Source organism: Pteropus medius, unplaced genomic scaffold (genome assembly GCF_902729225.1).
Source record: "Pteropus medius unplaced genomic scaffold, Ma_sr-lr_union100, whole genome shotgun sequence".
NCBI classification, from domain to species: Eukaryota; Metazoa; Chordata; class Mammalia; order Chiroptera; family Pteropodidae; genus Pteropus; species Pteropus medius.
In genome coordinates, this window is record NW_024344240.1 from 21,814,750 (window position 1) to 21,836,212 (window position 21,463).

General features: G+C 48.3%; 1 protein-coding gene across 9 annotated transcripts in view; it reads left to right on the top strand.

Annotated features, from left to right (window-relative positions):
* The window catches only part of CRACR2A (calcium release activated channel regulator 2A), a 141,734-nt gene that overhangs the window by 59,716 nt on the left and 60,555 nt on the right, over positions 1–21,463 (top strand). For all 9 annotated transcript variants that reach the window (XM_039869118.1, XM_039869120.1, XM_039869119.1 and 6 more), the window contains exons 3-5: positions 4,235–4,346; positions 5,512–5,695; positions 9,388–9,534. In XM_039869118.1, the coding sequence (XP_039725052.1) occupies positions 4,235–4,346; positions 5,512–5,695; positions 9,388–9,534 (443 nt within the window). The remainder of the gene's footprint in view (positions 1–4,234; positions 4,347–5,511; positions 5,696–9,387; positions 9,535–21,463) is intronic.

A 21,463-nucleotide genomic window follows, 5' to 3' on the forward strand; every position in this document is an offset into this window, starting at 1 on the left:
TTTGACTGCTCTAGGTACCTCATATAAGTGGAATCATACAGTATTTGGCCTTTTGTGACTGGTTTATTTCACTCAGCGTATTTTGTTTATCCATTTACCAGCTGATGGACACTTGGGTTGCTTCACACTTTGAGTGTGAATAATACTGCTGTGAACATGGGTGTACAAATATTCTTCAAGTCCCTGCTTTCGATTCTTTTGGGTACACACCCAGAAGTGAAATTGCTGGATCATATGATAATTCTGTGTTTAACAATTTTTCTAGGGTCTGCCATACTGTTTTCTAAAGTGTCCGTGCCATCATACTGTGATTTTAAGTGCAAGTCATTTGTCCTTCAGAGATAAAGAAAGGGCATTTCTGCTGAAGAGGGGTCCTTCCGTTTGTATCCAGCTGGTGCTATTCTCTTTGCATCCAGTCTGCATGAGTAAGGACGATTTTGCCTCTTAGAGGACATTTGGCAATGTCTGGAGACATTTTTGATTGAAATTACTGGAGAGGAAGGTCTTATGAATATCTACTAGATAATGTCCAGGGATGTTGCTAAATATCCTATTATGCACAGGACAGCCCCTCCCCCACCTTCCCCTCCAACAAAGAATTATCCACTCTTAGATGTCAATAGTGCAGAGGTTGATAAACCCCAGTTTATACCAAGCAATCAGCCCAAACCAAACATATCAAAGCACAAGACAGAAAAAAAGATATTTCCTGCCTCTAGGACCTCACATTCTCACCCCGAAGACATTGGGTTCTGGAAGCTGAGCTACACTACAGGGAAGAGAGGGTGATGGGTGCTTGGACAGAAGTCTGAACGGGAAAAGAAGGAAATTTTAATTCTGGCCATAAAGATGGATATCTTCTGGTTTTCTCTTTAATGAATGTTCCCTTAGACCTGTTTAAAACTGTGCAAACATTCACTTTAGGCTCCATGAGGCATGTTACCAGTCTGGTGACCAGGAAAGTAAAGTAGGGGGGTCTGGCTGGAGTGCGACGGAAGACAGCATTTTCCCATGGTTCTCGGAACCTGAGCCCTCAGTACTGCTGCTGCAGGGTTGCACTGTGGTCCAGGTCCTGGTAAATCGCCAGTTTATAAGACCTTGCCTGGGAATCAGCAGTAGTGCTGGTCAGAAGCCTAGACCAGTATTCTGGAAATAGGTGTTCAGGATCCCCTGTAATCACTACTTAGTCGCTCATTTGTTTATTCAGTCATTTAACAAATACCTACTCCATGTTCGTCAGCACTGGGCTAGATCCTAGGAATACACGAGTGAGGAAAAATGGGTGGGGTTCCTGTTCTCAGAGGTGCCAGTCCACTGAGGTAGCAGACATTCATTCATCAATGAGTCAATCTGCGGTATGTAAAATACAAACTGAGATGAGATTTATACATGAGAGAAATATATTTTGGGGAGCATGCATAAAATGGCGGTTGCAGAGGCTTACTGAGGAAGTGGTGCCAGAGCTGAGAGTAAAGCAGAAAATCAGTGAACTTGAAGGCAGTGGAGGGAGGCCAGTGTTTAAAGGAGCCATGGAATTCTAAAGAGGCAGTTGGGCAGTGGGCTGTGTGAACAGGGCGAGCTGACTTTCTTCTATTTTTCTTCTTTCTCTTGCCTGCCCTTCCAGTTGAAAGTGAAAATGAAACAGGATCCACAAGTGAATCAGGATCTCTGGAGAGAGAGTAGGTAGTGATGTTGGCCAGATAGACTTTAGATGGTAGGTGGGCAGGTGTGGGCTGTGCAGATAGGGAGTTATGGAATGAATACATTGGAGCACCGCCAGACTATAGTGGGACTCCTGAACGGGAAAGTGGTTCATTATCCAAGCTCTGGGCTCTGCTATGACTCTATGCAAGTCTCACAGCCTCGCAGGTTATTTAAACAGTGGGGTGAATAATCTCGTCTATAGACAGCCCTAGGTACCCAGGGGACAAGACTAGAATAAAACCAGTTGGTTTTACATAGCTCTGCAGGCCCTGAAAGATAAATATAGTTATTAAGACTAAAGAATTTTTCAAGTAAAGCCAATAAAGAGGGGTTAAAAAGTCTGGCATGGTGCAGCTTGCAGAGAAGGCTGAAGAAGCACTCAGTACTGATTTGCCAGGGCATGAAGAGTAAGATATAATATTGCTTGGAAGATATACTATTGCTTTCCCCATCTTCACTGACGACAGAAAGAGGAAACTGGCTTTGAGATGAAGACAAGGACTGGGATTAGATAATGGGAAGGATTTGTGATCAGAGGTGTGGTTAGATGCAGGAGTGGTGCCTAAGGTGTGGGGATGACTGAGCTTTTCTTGCTTCACGCTAATAAGACAAAGGTACCAAGTGTGGGATGGTTTGGGCCAAAGGCAAATTGAGAGTCCCACTGACCTCTGCAGTTTCCTGCCAGGCCATTTCTAGCCCTAGCACAATGTGAGACATCACATTTCAGATCAAGTCCAGCAATTCTAGGCTGAGAGTGGGGAGAAAAGGAGGATATTCTCAAAAAAAAGTTCTAAAATCTGGGTGGGACAGGAACTTGGGTTTTCACTCCACCTCCGACATGATGCCTTTTGTTTCAGCGAAATTGATAAATTTCCTGCTTGCAAAATTGACTTGCTCTTCTCTCCTCATTCTCTTCCTGTGGCTTTTGAGACAGCTGGTTTGTGGATTGTTGGCAAGCCAGAAATTCTACTGTATGCGAAGTAGATGCACTTCTAGAATTTTCGTGCTTTGATTCCTCTTTCTTTAAGATTAAAAAACTCATTCATATTTAATTCAATTCTTCTAAATGGCTTCCACGTCATTCTGTCTTCCCACTTTGTAATGCATCATGGTCTCCCTTAATGCACGTACCTGCCAAATTAAACTTTATGGCTCATCAGCTAACAGATTGCCGTTGGATCAAGCCAAGTGTTCTTGCACGTTATGTCATGGGCTTTCACACCTGCCAGCATTTTTTTTTGTTCAGATGGGTATATACCTTCTTCCTGTGCCCTGTTTTCATCATCTTTAGCTGTCAGTAACTTCTACACCGGCAATTTTATGCAGTTGTCCCTTGGGTAACTGGAAGGGAGGAGAAGGGTCAGCTGGGATATACAATGAACTCCTTGGGAAGTCCTCATTTTGAGACCTAGATTATTAGAGTATAAGAGGATACTCGCTTCAGTTATGCAAATTAGCCTTGGCCCAGGGCCGCTACACATCAGGTAGAAGGCCAGAGGGCGGCATTAGCAGCTCTGCCAAGTTTCTCCTCATCAGTTGGTCTCTTCCCTTCCCTCACTGTGTGGTCCCAGTCAGCCCAGGACTCAGGTCTAGTGCTTATTTAATACCTTCTCACCAACCGTCTTGTCCAGTTCCCCTTAAAACACAAATACCCTTGGGGGATCGATACCTTAACATCTTATCAGGGAGTAGTTGAGAGCCAGCCTAGTGGGATAGGTGCAGGTCACTCAGAGGGAAGAAGAGGGCTTATTCAGCACCTCCTCGGAGCTAAAGAATCCACACATGAACTTACAAATGTGGTGCTGGGGCCCTGGGACATGAATGGCCTTCATAAGGGAAGCTTCTGAGTGTGACCCACACCTGCATCTCAGCAGGGGAGGTAGCGTGGCAGGGGAAAGGGGACTTGGGCAGAGCAGGAGAAACTGGGCACAAAACCTGCCCTGCCGCTCGCTCAACAAGTTTGGTGGATCAGTGGTACTCTAGCTCTCTCTCCATGCCAGGCCATATTCTTTATATTTGTTACCTCATTTAAATCGACAGCACCATGTTGTGTGGGAATTACCTACAACGGGATTCAGCCCTGCACAGTTTCAGTTCTTTATACTTGTAAAGCATATTGTTTTTAGAGTCTCACCTGGATTTAACTCCTGGCAATGTCATCTACTGGCTAGGCAACCTTGAGACAGGTAATTTAACTTTACACTTCTCTAGGAAATGGTGATAATCATGCCCACCTCAGAGGATTAAATGCAAATATATATTTATAAATATAAATGATATATAAATGTATTAATAAATATATACGTGTTTGTTTTTTGGATCTCAGTTCAAATTGCCTAGCGCCCAGAAAATGGGTGGACGTTCTAATAGTCAAAGGAGAAAAGGATGGTAAAGTGGGCTTCAGAAGCTTGCTTCTCGCTTCCATAGGACAGAGCCAACACTAGACATTTTTTGGCAGGGGGCTCTGCAGTCCCAGTCAGCCCTCCATAGTCATCAGAGTGTTTACCAGTGTGGTCTGGGTTGTTTTCAGAGGCTCCATAAGGAGTTGCCACTCAGCCTGGAGGACCTGGAGGATGTATTTGATGCCCTGGATGCTGACGGCAATGGCTTTCTGACCCCAGAGGAGTTCACCACCGGTTTTAGTAAGTTCTGATGGATGCTAGGCCCCAGGGTGTGGGTCTACCTAAAGCTACATAAAATACACCCATGCCCTGCCAGATCTGAATGTCCTTGTAGCACAAGCTTGCCTGTCCTGAAGTCTCCAGGCTCTGGATTTGGGGGGCCTCTTTTCACATGTCCTCCTTGGCTGCTTATACTACTGTACTGCTCTCTCATTGCTTACCACACTGTCACTGCCTGTCACTGCCAAGTCCTCTGCCACCCAAGAATAGCCAGGGGTATGTAGGGAAGCTCTGGCAGAAGGCCTAGCATGAAACGGGGAGCTGAGATGAGATTCACAGCCCCTTATTTCTACCTTGATACGAGTAGACGACAAAGTGGGATGACTGCCTGGCTCACTTCCAACTGGGTCTGACCGAGTCTTCCTGGTTAAGGGATGCAGCTATCAAAGGAATTTATAGAGGATTTGAACAGACCAGTTACTCTCAAGGTAATCTGGAGGAAGGAGAACTGAGATCCATGAACAAGACAAAGAAACCAGATATGCCATCAAATCATACTGATCCGGTATTGATTAGAGTAAATACTGGTCAGATATATCAACGGGCAAGTTCTGCCACACATCTAATTCATACAAGGCATTGTATAGTTTACTTAGAAGTATCTGATGCCTTGCCTGACCTTGAGGAACTTATAATTGACAAGGGAGGATAAGACAGATTGCTGTATTACTTACTAGGCAGTATGAATATGGAAAAAGAGCACCCGAAACTGTTAAGTAACTTGTGAATGTGAAATACAGCAATGCTGGCAGTACGGATGGCTAGATGATAACGTGCAGCATAGGCATTCAGGCTACTAGAGTGTGTTGGAGGGAAAGGTCTTATTGTTTAGAGAAGAAATCAATGAAGAGATGAGTTCTAAGCCTGACTTTAAAGGATTAAGAACCACCATGATAGTACCTGTCATGCACTCTGCCTTTCCCAGGTTCTAACACCTCTAGCAGTATCTCTTGGAAGTAGGAAAGACACAAAATCAGAAACACGGCATCCAGGGATCTTTGCCATGGGAAGATTTCCCTTTTTCTCCTCTCAGGTGAACTTCAAATGATTCCTGGCAACTGAGAAAGTGAAGGTCTTCCTGGGCGAGTATTGCCTAATTCAGACCCTTATGCCATGCATTTCCCAGGTCACTTCTTCTTCAGCCAGAATAAGCCAACTCAGGAAGATCCAGGTGAACAGGTGGCTCAGCTCCAGGAAGAGAAGGTATATCAATCCAGAGGAGAAGAGGAACTGGGTGGCATGGATGAAGATGAGGAAGCCCAGTTCCAGATGCTGATGGACAAGCTTGGAGCACAAAAGGTTTTAGAAGAGTAAGTAATGACAGTGATTTGGGGTGGAGCCCAGCCTAGGTGCAACCTCTTTATCTGCTCCATTCAACCATTAACATCCATTAAGCCTCAGTGCCAGGCCCAGGCTCCAGACTTACTCCATACAGCCTTCCCTTTGCAATGACCTGTCTGTGTGTAATGGTCGAAAGGCTCTGTCTCTGCCTTTACACTTCTTTTCATGGGAATCACCCTATCCCCCTTCTCTCTCACTCTCCTCACTTCCTACTATACATTATCAGCACAGTCCTTGGCTCAGCAAGGAGTGCTCACACATCGGAGGGCCATGCCAGGCCTTGAGGTTTTTCAGTGAGTTTTGCCTAAGGCTTCACTATCAGCTCACCAGCACTGCCACCTCTACTGGAGCCACCCTACCATGGTGTGCTCTTGGCAAAAGCACTCTCTATAGAAAGTGTTTGCATGTTGTAACCCTGAGCCTAACCAACCCTGTCTGGAAGCCAAAGCAGGAGATTAACCAGTTTTTACCAGCCCACCACATGGGTGATTAGTAGCTCTGCTGAAAATTTTAGATGGTTAGAACTACAAAGAAAACATAATATCCCCCTTTTTTTTTTTTTTTGCAAAATGCGTTTTGAAATAGACACCTAGATCTAATCCCTGACATTTAAAACAAAATGAAGTAAAATGATATAAAAAATAAAATAAGAAAAATTAAAAGAAAAAAGTGATGGTATGCCTAATGGAAACCAGACAGGGACCTGAAAAAAAATAGTCTGCCCCCTTTTCCCATTGCCTTTTGCCATTTCATTTTTGATTCTCTAGGTCTTGGGTTGGGTGTGTGTTTCATAAGGGGTGAGACTGGCCTCATGATTGGAGCTGATGTGTCCTGAGCTTGATAAGAGGAGACTCCGTGGTGGAAGATGATAAAGAGGAAGCGAAAGATAAGGGGCCTGTACACAACATGCAGGCCAAAGAAAGTGTCTGTTGCTCTGTGAATTTTTTAGCAAATGATAGACTGTGCGAATGATTTGATAGACTGTGTCAGAGTTGACAAAAGCTGGCAAAAGCTCTTGTCAGTCAAGGAAGGGACAGGAGGCCTAAGAAGAGAGCCCTGTGGGAGGCTCTGAACAGGAAACAAAATGACACATTGGCAGTGGCAGCAGCTCTGCTGCAGGCCTCAAAGAGGCTGGTGTAGGCACAGATCTGCAGAGCTGGTGTGGGGCAGGTGGGTGTGCTGGGGGTGCAGGTACATGGGAAGCACATTAGTTAGATACCTGACTCAGCTTCTCTGACAAGGGGCCAGAGCACAGTGACCACTGCCAGTGACTCCATGAAGCCTCATCCTGGAGAAGGGGGAAGGAGAGGGCAGTGTAGGCAAGCCAAGGGACTGTAATGAAAAAGAGCTGCCTCTCCACCTGCCCATTACTTCCAGGGCAGCCAGGCAGAGCTGCCAAATCAGAGTTCGCCGGATGTCACTCTGAGGACCTATGTCAAAGGCCTGTGCAGAACCGAGTCGGTATCAAATATCCTGGAGAAGAGAAGGCTCTAGGGAAGGTTTCAAGAGTGGTCTACGCAACTCAATATGTGGAAGATGGTGACCAGCAATTTCCATCCTCATTGAAGTTGAACGAGAAAGAAGTGGGCTTAAGTTATAACATGAGGGAAATGGTCATGACTGTGGGACCTCAGATAAGCAAATAGATGAGGCTGTGAAGACTCTACAACTTTACTCACAGAGGTGGTTTTTCTGTTGTCTTGGAAGCAGGGAGATGGACAGATTGAGTTCCCAGAATCCATTCTAGCCCTGTACTCTTATATCCTTCCGGGAGGAGTACTCTGGGTATAGATAGGACATCTGGACTCCCGATGTTTTTGGTGGTCTGATTGGCTCAGTAATTTTGCAGCTTATGGGCCTGACTTATTTTTCATCAAGGGTTGGAAGACTTGTCCCTTCTCCAGAAATTCAGAGGGAGGTGATGTAGCTATGACTAAGTGGTTCAGAGAGACTTGAAGAGGGTCCGGTGGGTCTGCAAATCTCACTGGAGGCTCTAGCCCAACTGGTGGCTCTGCCAGGCTCCATTAGGAACCTGGCAAATGTGAATAGATAGCTCTAGACTAACAAGGTGGATCTTGATTTTTATAATGCATTTACTTTATGAGAGGAGCAACCTGCCACAGTGACAGGAGGCCATTGTGATATCTCCCTGAGACCTTTTACCTCTGAACTTTTTGTGCCATCTTCATTATGCCTATACAATAAAGTAGATAGCCACAACATGCTCTGTGTGGGTAAAATGGAACTTATTACGGGAAACAGAGAGGCTCCTTACCTCCCCTTCTCTTGTTTCCCAGATTCCTTCATGTCATCTACTTAAGTGCTAGGTTCTCAACAGGATATAATTACTGTTGGGTGAGTGGATAGATGGATGGATGGATGGATGGATGGATGGATGGATGGATGGATGGATGGATGGATGGATGGGTGAATGGGTAGATGGATGGGTGGTCTAGATAAGCCGGTGGATATTTGCATGAGATGGAGCAAGGGAAGGAAGGAGGGAAGGAGGGACGATTAGATAGCTGATGAGATAAATAACCAGAGGTAGGTTTATTTCTCAGTCAACCTCTTCTCAGAGAGTAATATTTATGTTCCAGGCACGTTGCTAACAGAGTATTATCAAATATCACTTCTGAGGAAAGTTCCTCAAATATAGTGCTCGTTGCACAAGCACAAAGGATTTTATTATTTATCTTGAGGGTTTCTGCTAATAGCTACCCTCAGATCAGAGTGGCTTTTGAATTTAATGGGGTGCAAATCAAATTGCTCTCCGGCTCAGTGGGATCATTGGCTGTAGATTATTGAGTTTCTGCAGAAATGTGTGTGCCACCTCCCCATTCCTCCCCACTGGTCAGCATGACCCTGGGTGTCTTTGTTGCTGTGCATGCACACATGTGCCCTGTGTGCCTGTTTAGGGGTGGGGCAGTCTCTGGGCATGTCTCTCTGTGTCTTTGTCTCTCTGCATGCTCCATCCCTCCCAACTTTCTATTTGTTTTTCCATGTGTGCACACACATTTTTCACACTTGCTCCTTCCCTCCCTTTCACCTGTCAGTCATTTCCGGTGCCACCAGGCCCCAGTGGGGTGCTGCGTATTCTCTTTCAATCCTCACAGTGACATTTGCTTTCTGCCATCCATCAGATGGCATGTCTTTACCTCTCAGCTGTGAGGACCATCCTTCCTCCGGTGACAGGCTCTCTCCTGTAGTTCCACAGCATTTGTCCTCACATGCTCTGGGCTCCCATCCTCTCTTCTTCTGGGCATCTGAGATGTGCATGCTCAGCACCACCAGCCCATTGAGAAAGATGGGAGAGTGGAAGCAGTCAGGCGAGGCAGATGAAGAGGCCAACATGGGACCAGACAGCCCTGAGTTTGGCTCCATCATCTACGAGCTGAGTGGTCTGAGACAGCTCACCTCATCTCTCTTCATCTGCTTCCTCACCTGTAAATGAGTGATGGCAGCACCTGCCTCATAAGTTACTGTGAAGATAAAATGAGCTAATGTGCATACAACAAGCCCGCGATAAATGTTAGCTACTGTCATCATTATAATGATGATACTATTGTTTCCGGCTGTCATTTTCACATCTAGGAACCTCTGTATCCCCATAAAACCCTGTTTCCACACTCTCACATTAACATTCCTTTTCCTCTTGCAGTGAAAGTGATGTCAAGCAACTCTGGCTGCAGCTGAAGAAGGATGAACCTCACTTACTGTCCAACTTCGAGGATTTCCTGGCCAGAATCTTCTCCCAGCTCCAAGAGGCTCATGAGGAGAAGAACGAACTGGAGTGTGCCCTGAAAAAGTGGGTACCTTCAGTTGCTCTCTGTACATATGTACGAAAAACAACATGAAGTGCACTTTCTCTTATATTCTATGACACCTCCTTATCACCAGCTGGCCCCATAGCTGGCATTTCGTGTGTGTGTGTGTGTGTGTGTGTGTGTGTGTTTAAGCCCTCACTCACATTTATTAGGCCCTCACCATGCACTAGGCACTATTCTAAATACTTTAGATACACTCGCTTATTTGGAGTACTTATTATTATTGATGTTTACAGATGAGGAAACTGAGGGACCGAAAGGTTAAGTGACATGCCCCAGAACACACAGCTCATAAGTGGCAGAACCAGGATTCAGAGGGAGACAGCCTGGCAACTGAGACCAGTCGGAAAACCTACCTCTAAACAAGAAGGCCCCAGCATACTGGACCTACCCCCCAACTTTAGACTGGTCCTCGGTCCACTGAATTTTCCCCTCTCCTGACCACTCTCTCCCATCATAACCTCACATCTTTCCTGCTGCCATCTTTGCCCCTAGGATCTCTCCAGGTAACTAGTGATTTCTAGGATTCTTGCTTTGCCTAGAGGAGACAGACCAGGCCAGGTGAACACCAACAGCTGAAGAAGCTGCTCAGGAATCTAATGGGAGGCAGTCAGGCACCTGTGGGAAGGGGAACAGTGTAGTGATGCCCATCTGCCTGTGGAAATGAGTGCACTACTGGGGTGCTGAGCTTGTCCAGAGCCACTGAATGTACAATCCAGCAAACAGCTCGTGTGTTGTGAAACCTGGTGTAATTAATTCATAATCTTGAAAGTGCAGCCAAAATGCAAGGCTGGTTTTGGGTAGAGCTCAGAAGATGCTAAAGTGGTCCTCCCCCATGCCCCTGCCACACACTCTTGTCCCCACCAGAGACCCACTCATATTCCACAGGAATCCTTAACAGTGCTGACACAGATCATACACCCCTCTGGGCGAATGCTTCCTGGCATCCGGTCCCCGGCACTGTCTCCTGGGGGCCGCATTCCAGAGTCTGTGCAGACATGGCCTTAGTGAAAGCACGTGAGCCCCTAATTTAAAAAGAGATCGCCATGTGGCTTTGTAGATCAACTGTCCACACATCACCCTGCTCGCCTTTGCATCTGTGCCTCCCCAACATTAACTTTAAAACTTGTTGAGGGCCACTGGGTATACACAGGTCTGGAAAACAGGACCTTTAAGACACTGAGTTATGAGAAAGTTGTGAACAAGTTGTGCTGGACGGAACATGATTTGGCTAGGGAATGTTACAGGTATTCTGGGAGAGGCCCCCCAAGGCTCAGAGGACAGAAGTATCGAGGGTACACTTCTATGTAGTCTTTACCTGATTAAGCTATGAACCAGACAGAGCCAAGTTTGAATGTTGGCTCTGCCATTTACTAGCTGTGTGACTTAGGCCAAATTACTTAACCTCTTGAGTCTCAGCTTCCTTATCTGTAAGATTGAGATGATAATAATATCCATCTCATAGAGTTGTGATAATATATGTAAACATTCACATATATTATTACAAGTGCTGATACATAAGTATTCAATGAATATTATACTAATTATTATTATTGTTTAAAATGTTTATCAGTCTTAGATGATTTGCTGTGTTGAAATGCAGAGTTTGAGCCTTGATATAATCATAAGTTTATGGATGAAGTTTACAGATCTCTTTACCCTTCCAGACAGCATGGTGTAGAGCCTTGCTACTTAAAGTGTGTTCCATGGACCAGCAGCACTGGTATCACCTGGAAACTTCTTAGGAATGCAGAATCTCAGACCTTGTCCAAGCCCTACTGAATCTGCATTTTTAACGAGGTGTCTAGTGCTTTATGTGTGGATTTGAGAAATGGGGGCTGGGAATCAAGAGCTCTGGGTTCGAGGTGTGTGTGGCTCTGCAACCAGCTAGCTCTGAGATCTTGCTCAAGTCTCTTAGCCTCTCTGAGCCTTGGTTTTCCCATCTGTAAATTGAGGGGGCTTGATTAGTTTCTGACTCTCAGCACCTCCCAACTTCCCTCTGACCCCAGCGTTGATCACCATGAGGAGCCACAGCAAAAGTCAAGTGGCACCTCCCCAAGAGAGGAGGGTACCCCTGTTCTCTGTGGAGGTGAAGGTAATCGCAGTCTGAATAGATAGGCAGTGACCTAGCCCATGGCCTGGAATTTTATCTGTAGGATGTTGCTGTGCTGGCCTATACTCCTGCAGAGAGAGACCATGCTCTTGACGTGCAGAGGAGCCTCTTAGCCCTTACATTCATCTTAGAGTGGCCCCTGTTTGTGTTTTTGCTTTAATTAAGTGATTGCTTAAAAAGTTCTTGAGATGAAAGTCAAGGTCACTCTTGGCTGCATGTGTAAAACTAGCTCGGCCAAAGGTTCCAGCCCTCCATGCCCATTGTCTATTGATATCCCTGCCAGGTACACCTGCCCTGGGGTAGCTGATGAAGGCCTACTTTTGGCTGGGAAGCTCTGGTGGGATTGGAGATTCACTGAGCTCTCTGGCCAGTCCCATTCCAGGGATGTTTTCTGTATGTAGAATGAGATCACTGCAGGCTATAGTGAGCAGAGAGCTGCAACAGGACAGGAGAACCTGAGTTCTTGCCCAGGCACTGCCATGGACCATCTCTGTGAGCTCAGGCAACTTGCTTTACCTCTCTGTGCATTAATTTCCTTATGTTAACGTGACAGAATGGGATCGGTGTTTTTCCAACTTTTCGTGATTGTGAGTCACTGAAAGAAATGCACTTGACTTTGCAACTTTCATGCACTTATATGTTCGTTTAACTGAAACAAAAGCTTTGTGAAATGGTGCTCACCCTTAGTATATGTGACATGCTTTGATACTTTCTATTAGAGTCTCTTTCATTCTCTTCTCTTCAAGACAAAAAAAAGTCTGGTCACATCCCACTTCTGGTCTTTGACTAGTCCAGATGATCTATAAGGGCCCTTAAGTTCAGCAGTCAAACAGGAGACCGGAATCCCTGTCAGCGCTGAGCTGATCAAGAAGGGAAGGTTTTGGTGGTGAGATGTCCAGTTGAAAGAATGCACGAGGAGCTGACATGAGAATGAAATAGCAGGTACCAACTTTATTGCTGGGGGCATGCATTTCTGTGCTAGGGGACTGCATGGGCTTTATATATGTCAGAGAACAATAGTGCCACACATGCGTAATAAACAATAAGTTGAATAATACTTGCATAAGTTAGGTGCAGGCACCCTCCTACATTAATGTGACATTTTAAATCTGGAGTCCTATCCCTAGCCACAAGCTTGGATCACAGCCAGACCTGGGACCCATACTGTACCCCTACAGGGTTGCAGCACAGGATCTGGCCTGGAAGGAGCTACTTGGGCCCACAATCCACAACGACAATATAAAGAACAACAAAATACTACTAGGCTACAGGATGCAAAGGCTAGGACAGCTACTGTCCACCACCAGGAGGACCCCAAGGAATTCCACCAAGTTCTAAAGGGTCTTCTCCCAGGGTATGGATGGCTTGGACTTCAGCATCCATTTCCTGGAGAGCTGCCTGTGCCTACTCGGCATGATCAGGAATGTAAACACAGCATTCTACATGGAGTAGGGCACAGATGCCACCCTGGGCAGCAGTTAGGAGGTCAAGGGCCATGCAGTTTTACAGAACTACTTTCCACATTTGCGTGGTTTCATCCATCAAAAGGGTGATAGCCTGATGCGTAGCATTCAATGCCTATGCAGTGTGCTGGGCTAAAGCTTCTACCTGCAATTCTACATTTATGGATCCCACCCCTGGAATGAATAACGCCAGGGGGTAGAACCACCATGCTGCCTGTTTCTGCCAGTGCCAGTGGGGATATACAGGATCCCAATTATGAGGCAATTGGAGTAGGTGGATAATATACATCCAGCTAAATAGGGACGTCCCCAGGTACAATGGCTGGTCCAATCAGTGGGCAAGTAGGGCCAGCTGTAGTGTCCGCAGACCCAGAGATACCCTGCAGGTAGCCAGTCAGTAGGTTCTGTGCCAACATAACATTGCCCATTCCACCAGACCTTGGAAATATTAGCAAGGGTGGTGTTAGCACACAGCTCAGGTGGTAGCCATCCCATGACACGGTTGGGCACAGATCTTACTTGCTCTATGCAGTGAGGGGCCTGCTCCCGCAATTCCACATGTTCTCCCGCCAGCCATCCATTGGAAATAGCATAGCCTATGAAGGGTAGAGAGTTGCGATGATCACAGCGGAGCAGCATTTCCATGGGCCCGCCATTACTGGTCCCATTCAGGTGTGGTGTTCCAGGTGCACAGCCACATCCAATTCTCAGCCGTAGCCGGAGTGATGTGCCACGGCAGTCCCTCGGCCACTTCCACTGGTAGTTCAGTATACGCCCAGCAGTGGGAAGCATTATGGACAGCAGCAAACACATGAGCCCAGTACATGACACTGTTTCCTGTTGTCAGCCTGGGCAATAGGATAGAGCAGACAAAGGGACCATTAGGGGCAAGTCCCATCCTTCCGGGAGGACGCAGGCCACCTGCCCATCTGGAGATAGAAGGGTGGCTGGGAGAGGAGCTGCCCCTGGCCTGTGGTACCAGTTTCTCCGAAGGTAGCAGGCCAGGGGGTCTCCACCGGCATCACAGTATAGAGAGGAACAGGCCAGAGGCTAAGGACAAAACTCCCTGTTAACAGTGAACCCTCTGCCTTCATTGGGAGTGACACTTGCAAGGGCGTGGGCCAAATGCAAATCCAGGCTTTACCCGCAGCTCATTGCATAAGCTCTGTCCCCAGGGCTCCACCAGGGCCAACCACGGCTCTTTTGTTACCTGTATAGTGCAGGGTCATGACCAAGTGACCTGTTTACCTGTTGCCAAAGGTTCTGGGACTGGCAAGAGTAAAGCTCCCTTTACTAAACAGCTCTCCCTGGGGCAAGAGCTGTTTAGCAGCGGTGCCTGGGCACACTTTGATAGCCCACAGCAAGCCCACTACAGCCCTTTCAAGGGGAGACAACCCCATTCGCCAGGGCTGCTCATTCAGAAGGCATATAGCCTGTGGGAGGTTTATATACCAACGGTGCCAGCCTGTGCCCAAGGCGCGCAGTTTGTCCTTCAGCAAGCCGTTGAACTGTTCTACCATTCCAGTTGCCTGTGGGCGATAGGAACATGTAATTGCCACCGTCATTGGTGCGGGCCCAGGTCTGCACCTCCTGTCCAGTAAAATGAGTGACCCTGTCACTGGTGATTAATAAGGGCCAGCCACAGGCTGCTGCAAGGTGCTCCAAAGCGGTCACAGTATAGCGTTGATTAGCAGCTGCCACCAGCCATGCAAACCCTAGACCAGTAGCCATGTCCACACCTGTGAACTCATAGCAGTGTCCCTGGTCTGTGGGCAAAGGCCCTATGTAGTCCACTTGCCATTCCTGGAGCAGCTTAGCCCCGTGGGGCACCACCCCTGGGGTACTCTTTACCCCCCGTCTCTCTGGGTGCTGCTCAGCACACCAGGGGCATTGTGATATTGCAACTTGTGCTTGTGCCTGGGTCAATGATAGCCCCCATCGCTTCGCTGTCCATGGTATGGGCCCCTACATGCCCCAGATTTTGGTGGAGCCAGGGGCCAGTGTCCACTGGAACTGGTGGTACACAGATAGAGTGGACTTGTGCCAGCGTATCAGCTGCATCATTGCCCGGGGCCTGTAACAGCTGATGGCCGGGGATATGGTATATAGTGGCTCCCTGTTGAAGACCCCACTTCCAGAGGTCTTCCCACACCCCTGGTCCCATAAGGGACAGTAGCCTATCATCCATTCCTGGGCAGCCCACCAGGGCAGCCACAGAATTAGACTTCGATACACAGCCTAGTTGTCAGTGCAGACATGCACTGTGCCAGTTTCATTCATGAGGACCAGCCATGCAGTGTGAAGCTCCACCCATTGGCTGGATTGCCCAGCACCAGTCTCATACCACAAGGTTTCTGTAGATGTCTGTAATGCCACGGCAGCTCACGTCAGAGGTTGCCTGTGGCATGAGCCATCGGTGTACCAGGTGTCCTCAAGGATGGGAGCCCGACCCTCTACATAGGGACTTGGTACGTCCCCCGTCTCAGCAGGTTCTGCCAGGAGCTCTGCTTGAAACTGCACCAGTCCCAATAGGGAGTGCTGTTGACCTGACAGGGGGCTCACAGAGAACTGTGTCCGCTGCTCCAGGTATGCCCCTCACTTGGTCAGTGTAGGGGTCTGTGCAATTCCCATATAGGGAGACTTCACCCAAGACCGTAGCCACCCTCCATGGGGTACATGGATTGCATGGTTACGGGATTAGGGCCAGTGATGGCCTCACTGGCCAGAAGGGTGGTATATATGGCAGCCAGTTGCTTCTCTATCAGAGAATACTGTGCTTCTGCGCCTTTCTATAACTGGGACCAGAAGCCTCTTGGCACCTTCTGGGAACTGTGCTTCTGCCATAAGCCCCATCCAAACCCTGCATCATCCACCTGCACCATAAGCAGGAATGGGAGGGCTGGATCTACTATGCGTGGAGTTTGGGCTTGTGCTACAGTATGCTTTGTAGCCTTAAAGGCCTCTTCTGTCTCAGGGGTCCAATCCCATTGGGCACCCTGTCTCACTAGACAGTGCAGGGGTTGCATCAAGGAGGCTCAATGAGGAATGAACACTCTCCAAAACTCCAGCAATCCCAAATAGGTTTGGAGCTGCTTCACGGTTTCAGGTCGGGGATATGCCTGTATCTTATCAATCATCACCTCCAGCATTACTATTGTCTTACCTAACAAGACTACTCCAAAGAATTTGGCAGAGAACTCAGGTCCCTGGACCTTGTCCTCGTTGACTGCCCAACCCCAGTCAGAGAAAGCTTCTAGCAGGCTGGTCACTGCTGCTTTTAGTTCTGTAAGAGAATCATAAGTTAGCATTATATCATCAATATAATGATACAAGTGCACTGCAGGTGGTCATTTCCATGTGGCTAAATCTTGAGCCACGAGACCATGGCACAAGGTAGGACTATGCAAATAGCCCTGGGGAAGGATGAGGAACATCCACTGTCGCCTTTCCCAGGTGAAGGCAAACTGTTCTTGACTTTCTGGGGCTATGACAATAGAGAAAAAGGTGTTTGCCAAGTCCACCACATAAATTCATGTGACAACCGGTTCATGATGTCCGTGACGTTAGGTACGGCAGCATATAGGGGCGGCGTAACCTTGTTCAGCTCCTGATAGTCAGCTGTCATGCACCAAGAGCTGTCAGGCTTCTTCACTGGCCACACAGGGGAGTTGTATGGGCTATGACTAGGATGAATGACACTGACTTCTTCCAGCTTCAGAATGGGGTGTCCTATTTCCTCATGGCTGCCCGGCAGGCGGTACTGCTTGGTATTCACTACCCGGGTAGCCTGGGGTAACACCAATGGGGCATGATGTGGACATCCCTCGATAATAATTTCACCACCCAGATACAAAGGTGAAATTCACCAGCAGTGATATTTACAGTCAAGCTGCGCAAAACATCAGTCTCCAAAATGTACTCCTGTATGGGGGATATGTGCACTTGGTATGTCCGAGGAGTTAATCTGCCAATACCCAGTGTCATAGGGACCTGCCACAAGCGAATGATTCATCTCCCATAGCCTTCTATGGTTGCAGTGGGCCTGGAAAACTTGTCCAGATTCCCATAGAGCAGGGTGCTGTCAGCACCCATGTCCACGAGGGCTAATACCCTCTGTACATTGCGGGGGGAACCAATGTATAGTCAGTTCCACATGTGGCCTCAGGTCAGCGGGCTCCCCCGCCAACCAGGTGACCCGGCCAAATCCCTAATCAGGGAGTTAATTGTCCAGCCGTACCTCACAGATTGTAGCTTTCCCCGGAATGGGAGTGAATTGCTGGTCAGGGCGCAGCTGATTCCACAGCACCAGCAGCTCTTCATTAGGTTGCTGCTCAGTCTTTCCTGCAGCGACCCCTGTGGCGAGGAGATCAAACCACATTTGCCTGTGACTCACTTTCACGGCTGATTGGGCTGGGCGCTGCTCCGTCCCACCCCCTTGCCCCCACCACCACCCTTTTTGGCCACGCTTTTGTCCATGCACTGGCTGGTTTGGGAGTGCAGGGGGTGGTGCAGCACGCGCTTGGGTGGAACACTCCTTGCATTTCACTTCCACATCCCCCAACCTTGCCATGGCGGCCGTTACCTAGTGGATCCACCTATCCACATAAGGGGCCAGCAGCACTGCCATGGTGCCAAAAGTACCAGCCAGTGGTCAAGATCAAGTCCTTCATACAGGTTGTAAATACCTCCTCACTGGGACTAGTGTGCTGGTCGCAAAACATCATCTGTCACATGCCCATTTCCCAAATTACCTGGACCAGATCTAAGTACATTGTCCATCTGCTCACTGTCTCTGGCTGCTCCTCAGGGTCAGCCCACACGGTCCATGCAGCGAACATGAGCCAGTTAATGAGGGAGTGGTTGCCTGCACCCTGCACCATACATGCCACATTCTGGAGGTGCTGCCTGAGGGATGGTATCACCGTTACAGAGGCCAGCTGAGCCATCTCTTCCCAGTCCCTTCAGCCCCATCATCTCACAGCCACAGCAGCCAACCTGGAACCATCTCCGTGGCTCTCTGCCATACCTGTTTCGTCAGGAACCAGAGTTCAGTGGAGGTGTACTGGATCAAAGTGGTATGCTTTTTAGCCTGGGGGGGCACCGCCAGCTTGCCCGCCCCCAGGGGCCAATGGCTGCTCTACCTCAACCTGCTGCTGTATCACTGGTGACACCTGCCGGGGTATTGCCAGTGGGCTCCCAGACCAGGATGATGGCAGTGACTTGTCAGGGCCCTGCAGCATGTGTTCCGCTGCCTCCAGCCGCCTTTCCAGTGCTTCTTCCTGACATTGCAATTGTTGCACCTGCTGAGCTTGGTCCTAAACCTCCAGGCTGGCCTGCCGCAGGACCTCCAGGAACATCCAGGCCACCCGACCCGCTGCCTCCCAGTGAGCAGTTGGGACATTCAGCTCTAGCATCTCCAGGGCTTTCTGGACATCCTCCGGACATGGCTTCACTCCATCCCAATACTCCGGGGACATCCATGTAGCCAGATACGTGGTCATGGAATACCACTGGGAGGCGGGGGGGCCACATGTCCTCTACCCGGGGTCTGTCCAGAGTGCTCTGGCCTGAATTCACCTTATCCTGCCGTCTATGCCACGTGTCAGTGCCGAGCTGATCAAGAAAGGAAGGTTTCGGTGGTGAGGTGCCCAGTTGAAAGAATGCACGAGGAGCTGACATGAGAATGAAATGGCAGGCACCAACTTTATTGCAGGGAGCATGGGCTTCTGCGCTAGGGGACCACATGGGCTTTATATATGTCAGAAAACAATAGTGCCACGCATGCGTAATAAACAATAAGTTAAGTCATACTTGCATGAGTTAGGCACAGGCACCATAGTATATAAATGTAACATTTTAAATCTGGAGTCCTATCCCTAGACGTGAGCCTGGATCATAGCCAGACCTGGGACCCACAATCCCCAATGGAGTATAGAATATTGAAATGAGATTCTTTATACATGACTCAGGGTGAGGTTAAGTGACTCTGGGACATTTTCTAGGTCTGGGAGATGAGTTTGGAGATTTAGGCTGATTTGTGGAAGGCCTATATCTAGGAGTTTGTGAAGGAAGAGAAAGGAAGCTCTGGGGAAGGGCCCAGTGCAAGATGGAGCTGGGGAATCCTGAGAATTGCAGAGCGTCTCCCAGACTCCTCCACAGCTCACTTTTCAGTACAGGGCATAACCTTTCAATTCCATCCAGAAATTGAGCACCTGTCCCAGAGATGGTGATGAGAGCTCGTCGTTGCTGCTGCGTGTCCAGCTCAGGGCCAGACACCAGGGGATACAATCCATGTGTTTCTATTCTCACATTTAATAAGCCCTTAACTCCGTGCCAGGCTTTGAGTTTAGCAAATAGAACACAGAGTCCCTATCTTTGAGGAGTTTATAATCACACTGATGAGGCAGAGCTTATACCCATAAAAAGTCTGCCACACAGACGACCAGAAATTCTCATGCTGCTGAAACACTAGACAGCGTTGCCATTGGCAGCAGCTGCCTTTGCTTCCTCTTCCTTTTCCAAACCACACACCTCGTTTCTTTCTCCCACTGGGCTCAGAGAAGATGGGGCTGACCTCTGCGGTAATCTGGCCTCAGTCAGGTAAAGCAAGACATGGACTTCCTGTCCCCAGCTCCCCAGGCTGGGCTGCATCCCTCAGAGTTACAGTTTTGCTGCAGTGAGTGAAACAGGCCCACCTCATTTTCCTCTTTAGATTCATTTCACCTCCAGGTCTGAGAGGTAGGAAGATGCAGCTGAATTCAGTGTTTGGGGAAAGCTCTTGAGCTGATGTCAGGAGGCCCAACCTCGGGGGCATTGCCAGAAATAATCTGGGCCTTCCTTACCCTAACCTATTGCCATGGATTGTTTTTAACCTGCGTATGGGAATAGGGGAAGAGGCAAGTCTGGGAGCATTCACTCTTCTGCCCCTTTGTCCTTTGGGGCAGAAGATGAGAAATCTCAAATTTGAGTCAGAATCCTGGGTACAACGTTTGACTCTATTGCGTGTCCACTGGGAAGTAGTCCCAGCCCTGTGGGGCGAGGTGGGGAACAATGTCAAATGCAGGAACCTAGGGCTAAAGCTCAGTTCCTCTGCTGAACCTCCAAATGGAGGTATGCTCCCTCGGTGCTGCCACTTCTCTCCAAAAAAGTGGGAGTTGGGTTGCCACTGTGCCACTCTCCTCTGTGCCCACTGTGCAGAAGCTTAGAGAATTTTACACTTGGCATGAAGGGTACAGTTTAGATGTGGAAGGAACTTCTGACCATCCTCCTCAGTTACCTTTCCCTGGGATAAAAGCTTGAGCTTTCCAGAAGCAGAATGATTCTGTTTGGAGGTAGCACTAGATTTGGGCCTTTCACCAGAATTGCTAAGGGATGCCGAGGCTCAGACTCAGGAAGGCCCAGTTCACTTGTTTTGGGGTGGGCATTTATAAAATGTGTGAGTTTATGAAATATTCTGAAGGATTCTGACTTTTGACCAGAGTTGGAATCTGTGCTAGATAAGCTGACACGGTTAGGTTCCTTTCCAGGATCTAACCCCCTGGCTGGGGGTAAAGATGAATTAGGCTATGACTGGAGAGTGCTTTGACCTCTGGAAAAAAATGCTTTCTAGATCAAAGGCCAGTCATGAGCTTTGCTCTTGCCTGCCTCGGCTCAATCCTCTGTAGCTCCATAGCCTAGGAACGCCACCCGGGCTGCGGGTTCCTCATCATCATTGGACCACACTTGGCCTTTGCAAGCTTAGCAACATTGCCCATGCACTCGTTGGAATCAGTTCCTCACCTGCACAGTCTTTTCTTGTCCAGTTGAATCAGGCTTCAGGCAGTTTCTTTGGGAGTGTGCGGGCCCTGAAATCGTAGCCCCTGCCCAGCCACTATCTAGGCATTTTCTGTCTAAGGTGGTTTCCCTAGGCCCTGGGACCGTGTCCAGGCCAGGAGAGAATGTGTCTTACAGCCTGACAGGTAGCCCCAACTATGATACCCAGTATCCTGTCCCAAGCCTGAGAACTGGGACCTGAGAATCTTTGGCGGGGTGGGAGTGGGGGGTGGGGAGTCATCATTTTCTTAGCCTTGTCTCCAGGTAGGGCAACAAATAAAGCATCATATATATGACAGGTGGCCCTTATGTGCCACCTGTAAAGGACCTTAGCCGCATGGTTTTTGAGTGCTAGCTTGCTTCAGAACGACCAGAGAATTTTGATTAAAGGGTAGATTCCTAGGTCCCTCCCCCAGAGAGTCTAAATCAGTACGTTCTGGGGAGGGGCCCAGGCGTGTGCACCTTAGCACACGTCCCTAGTGATTCCGACACAGGCAGGCCAAAAAAAACACTTTGAGAAAT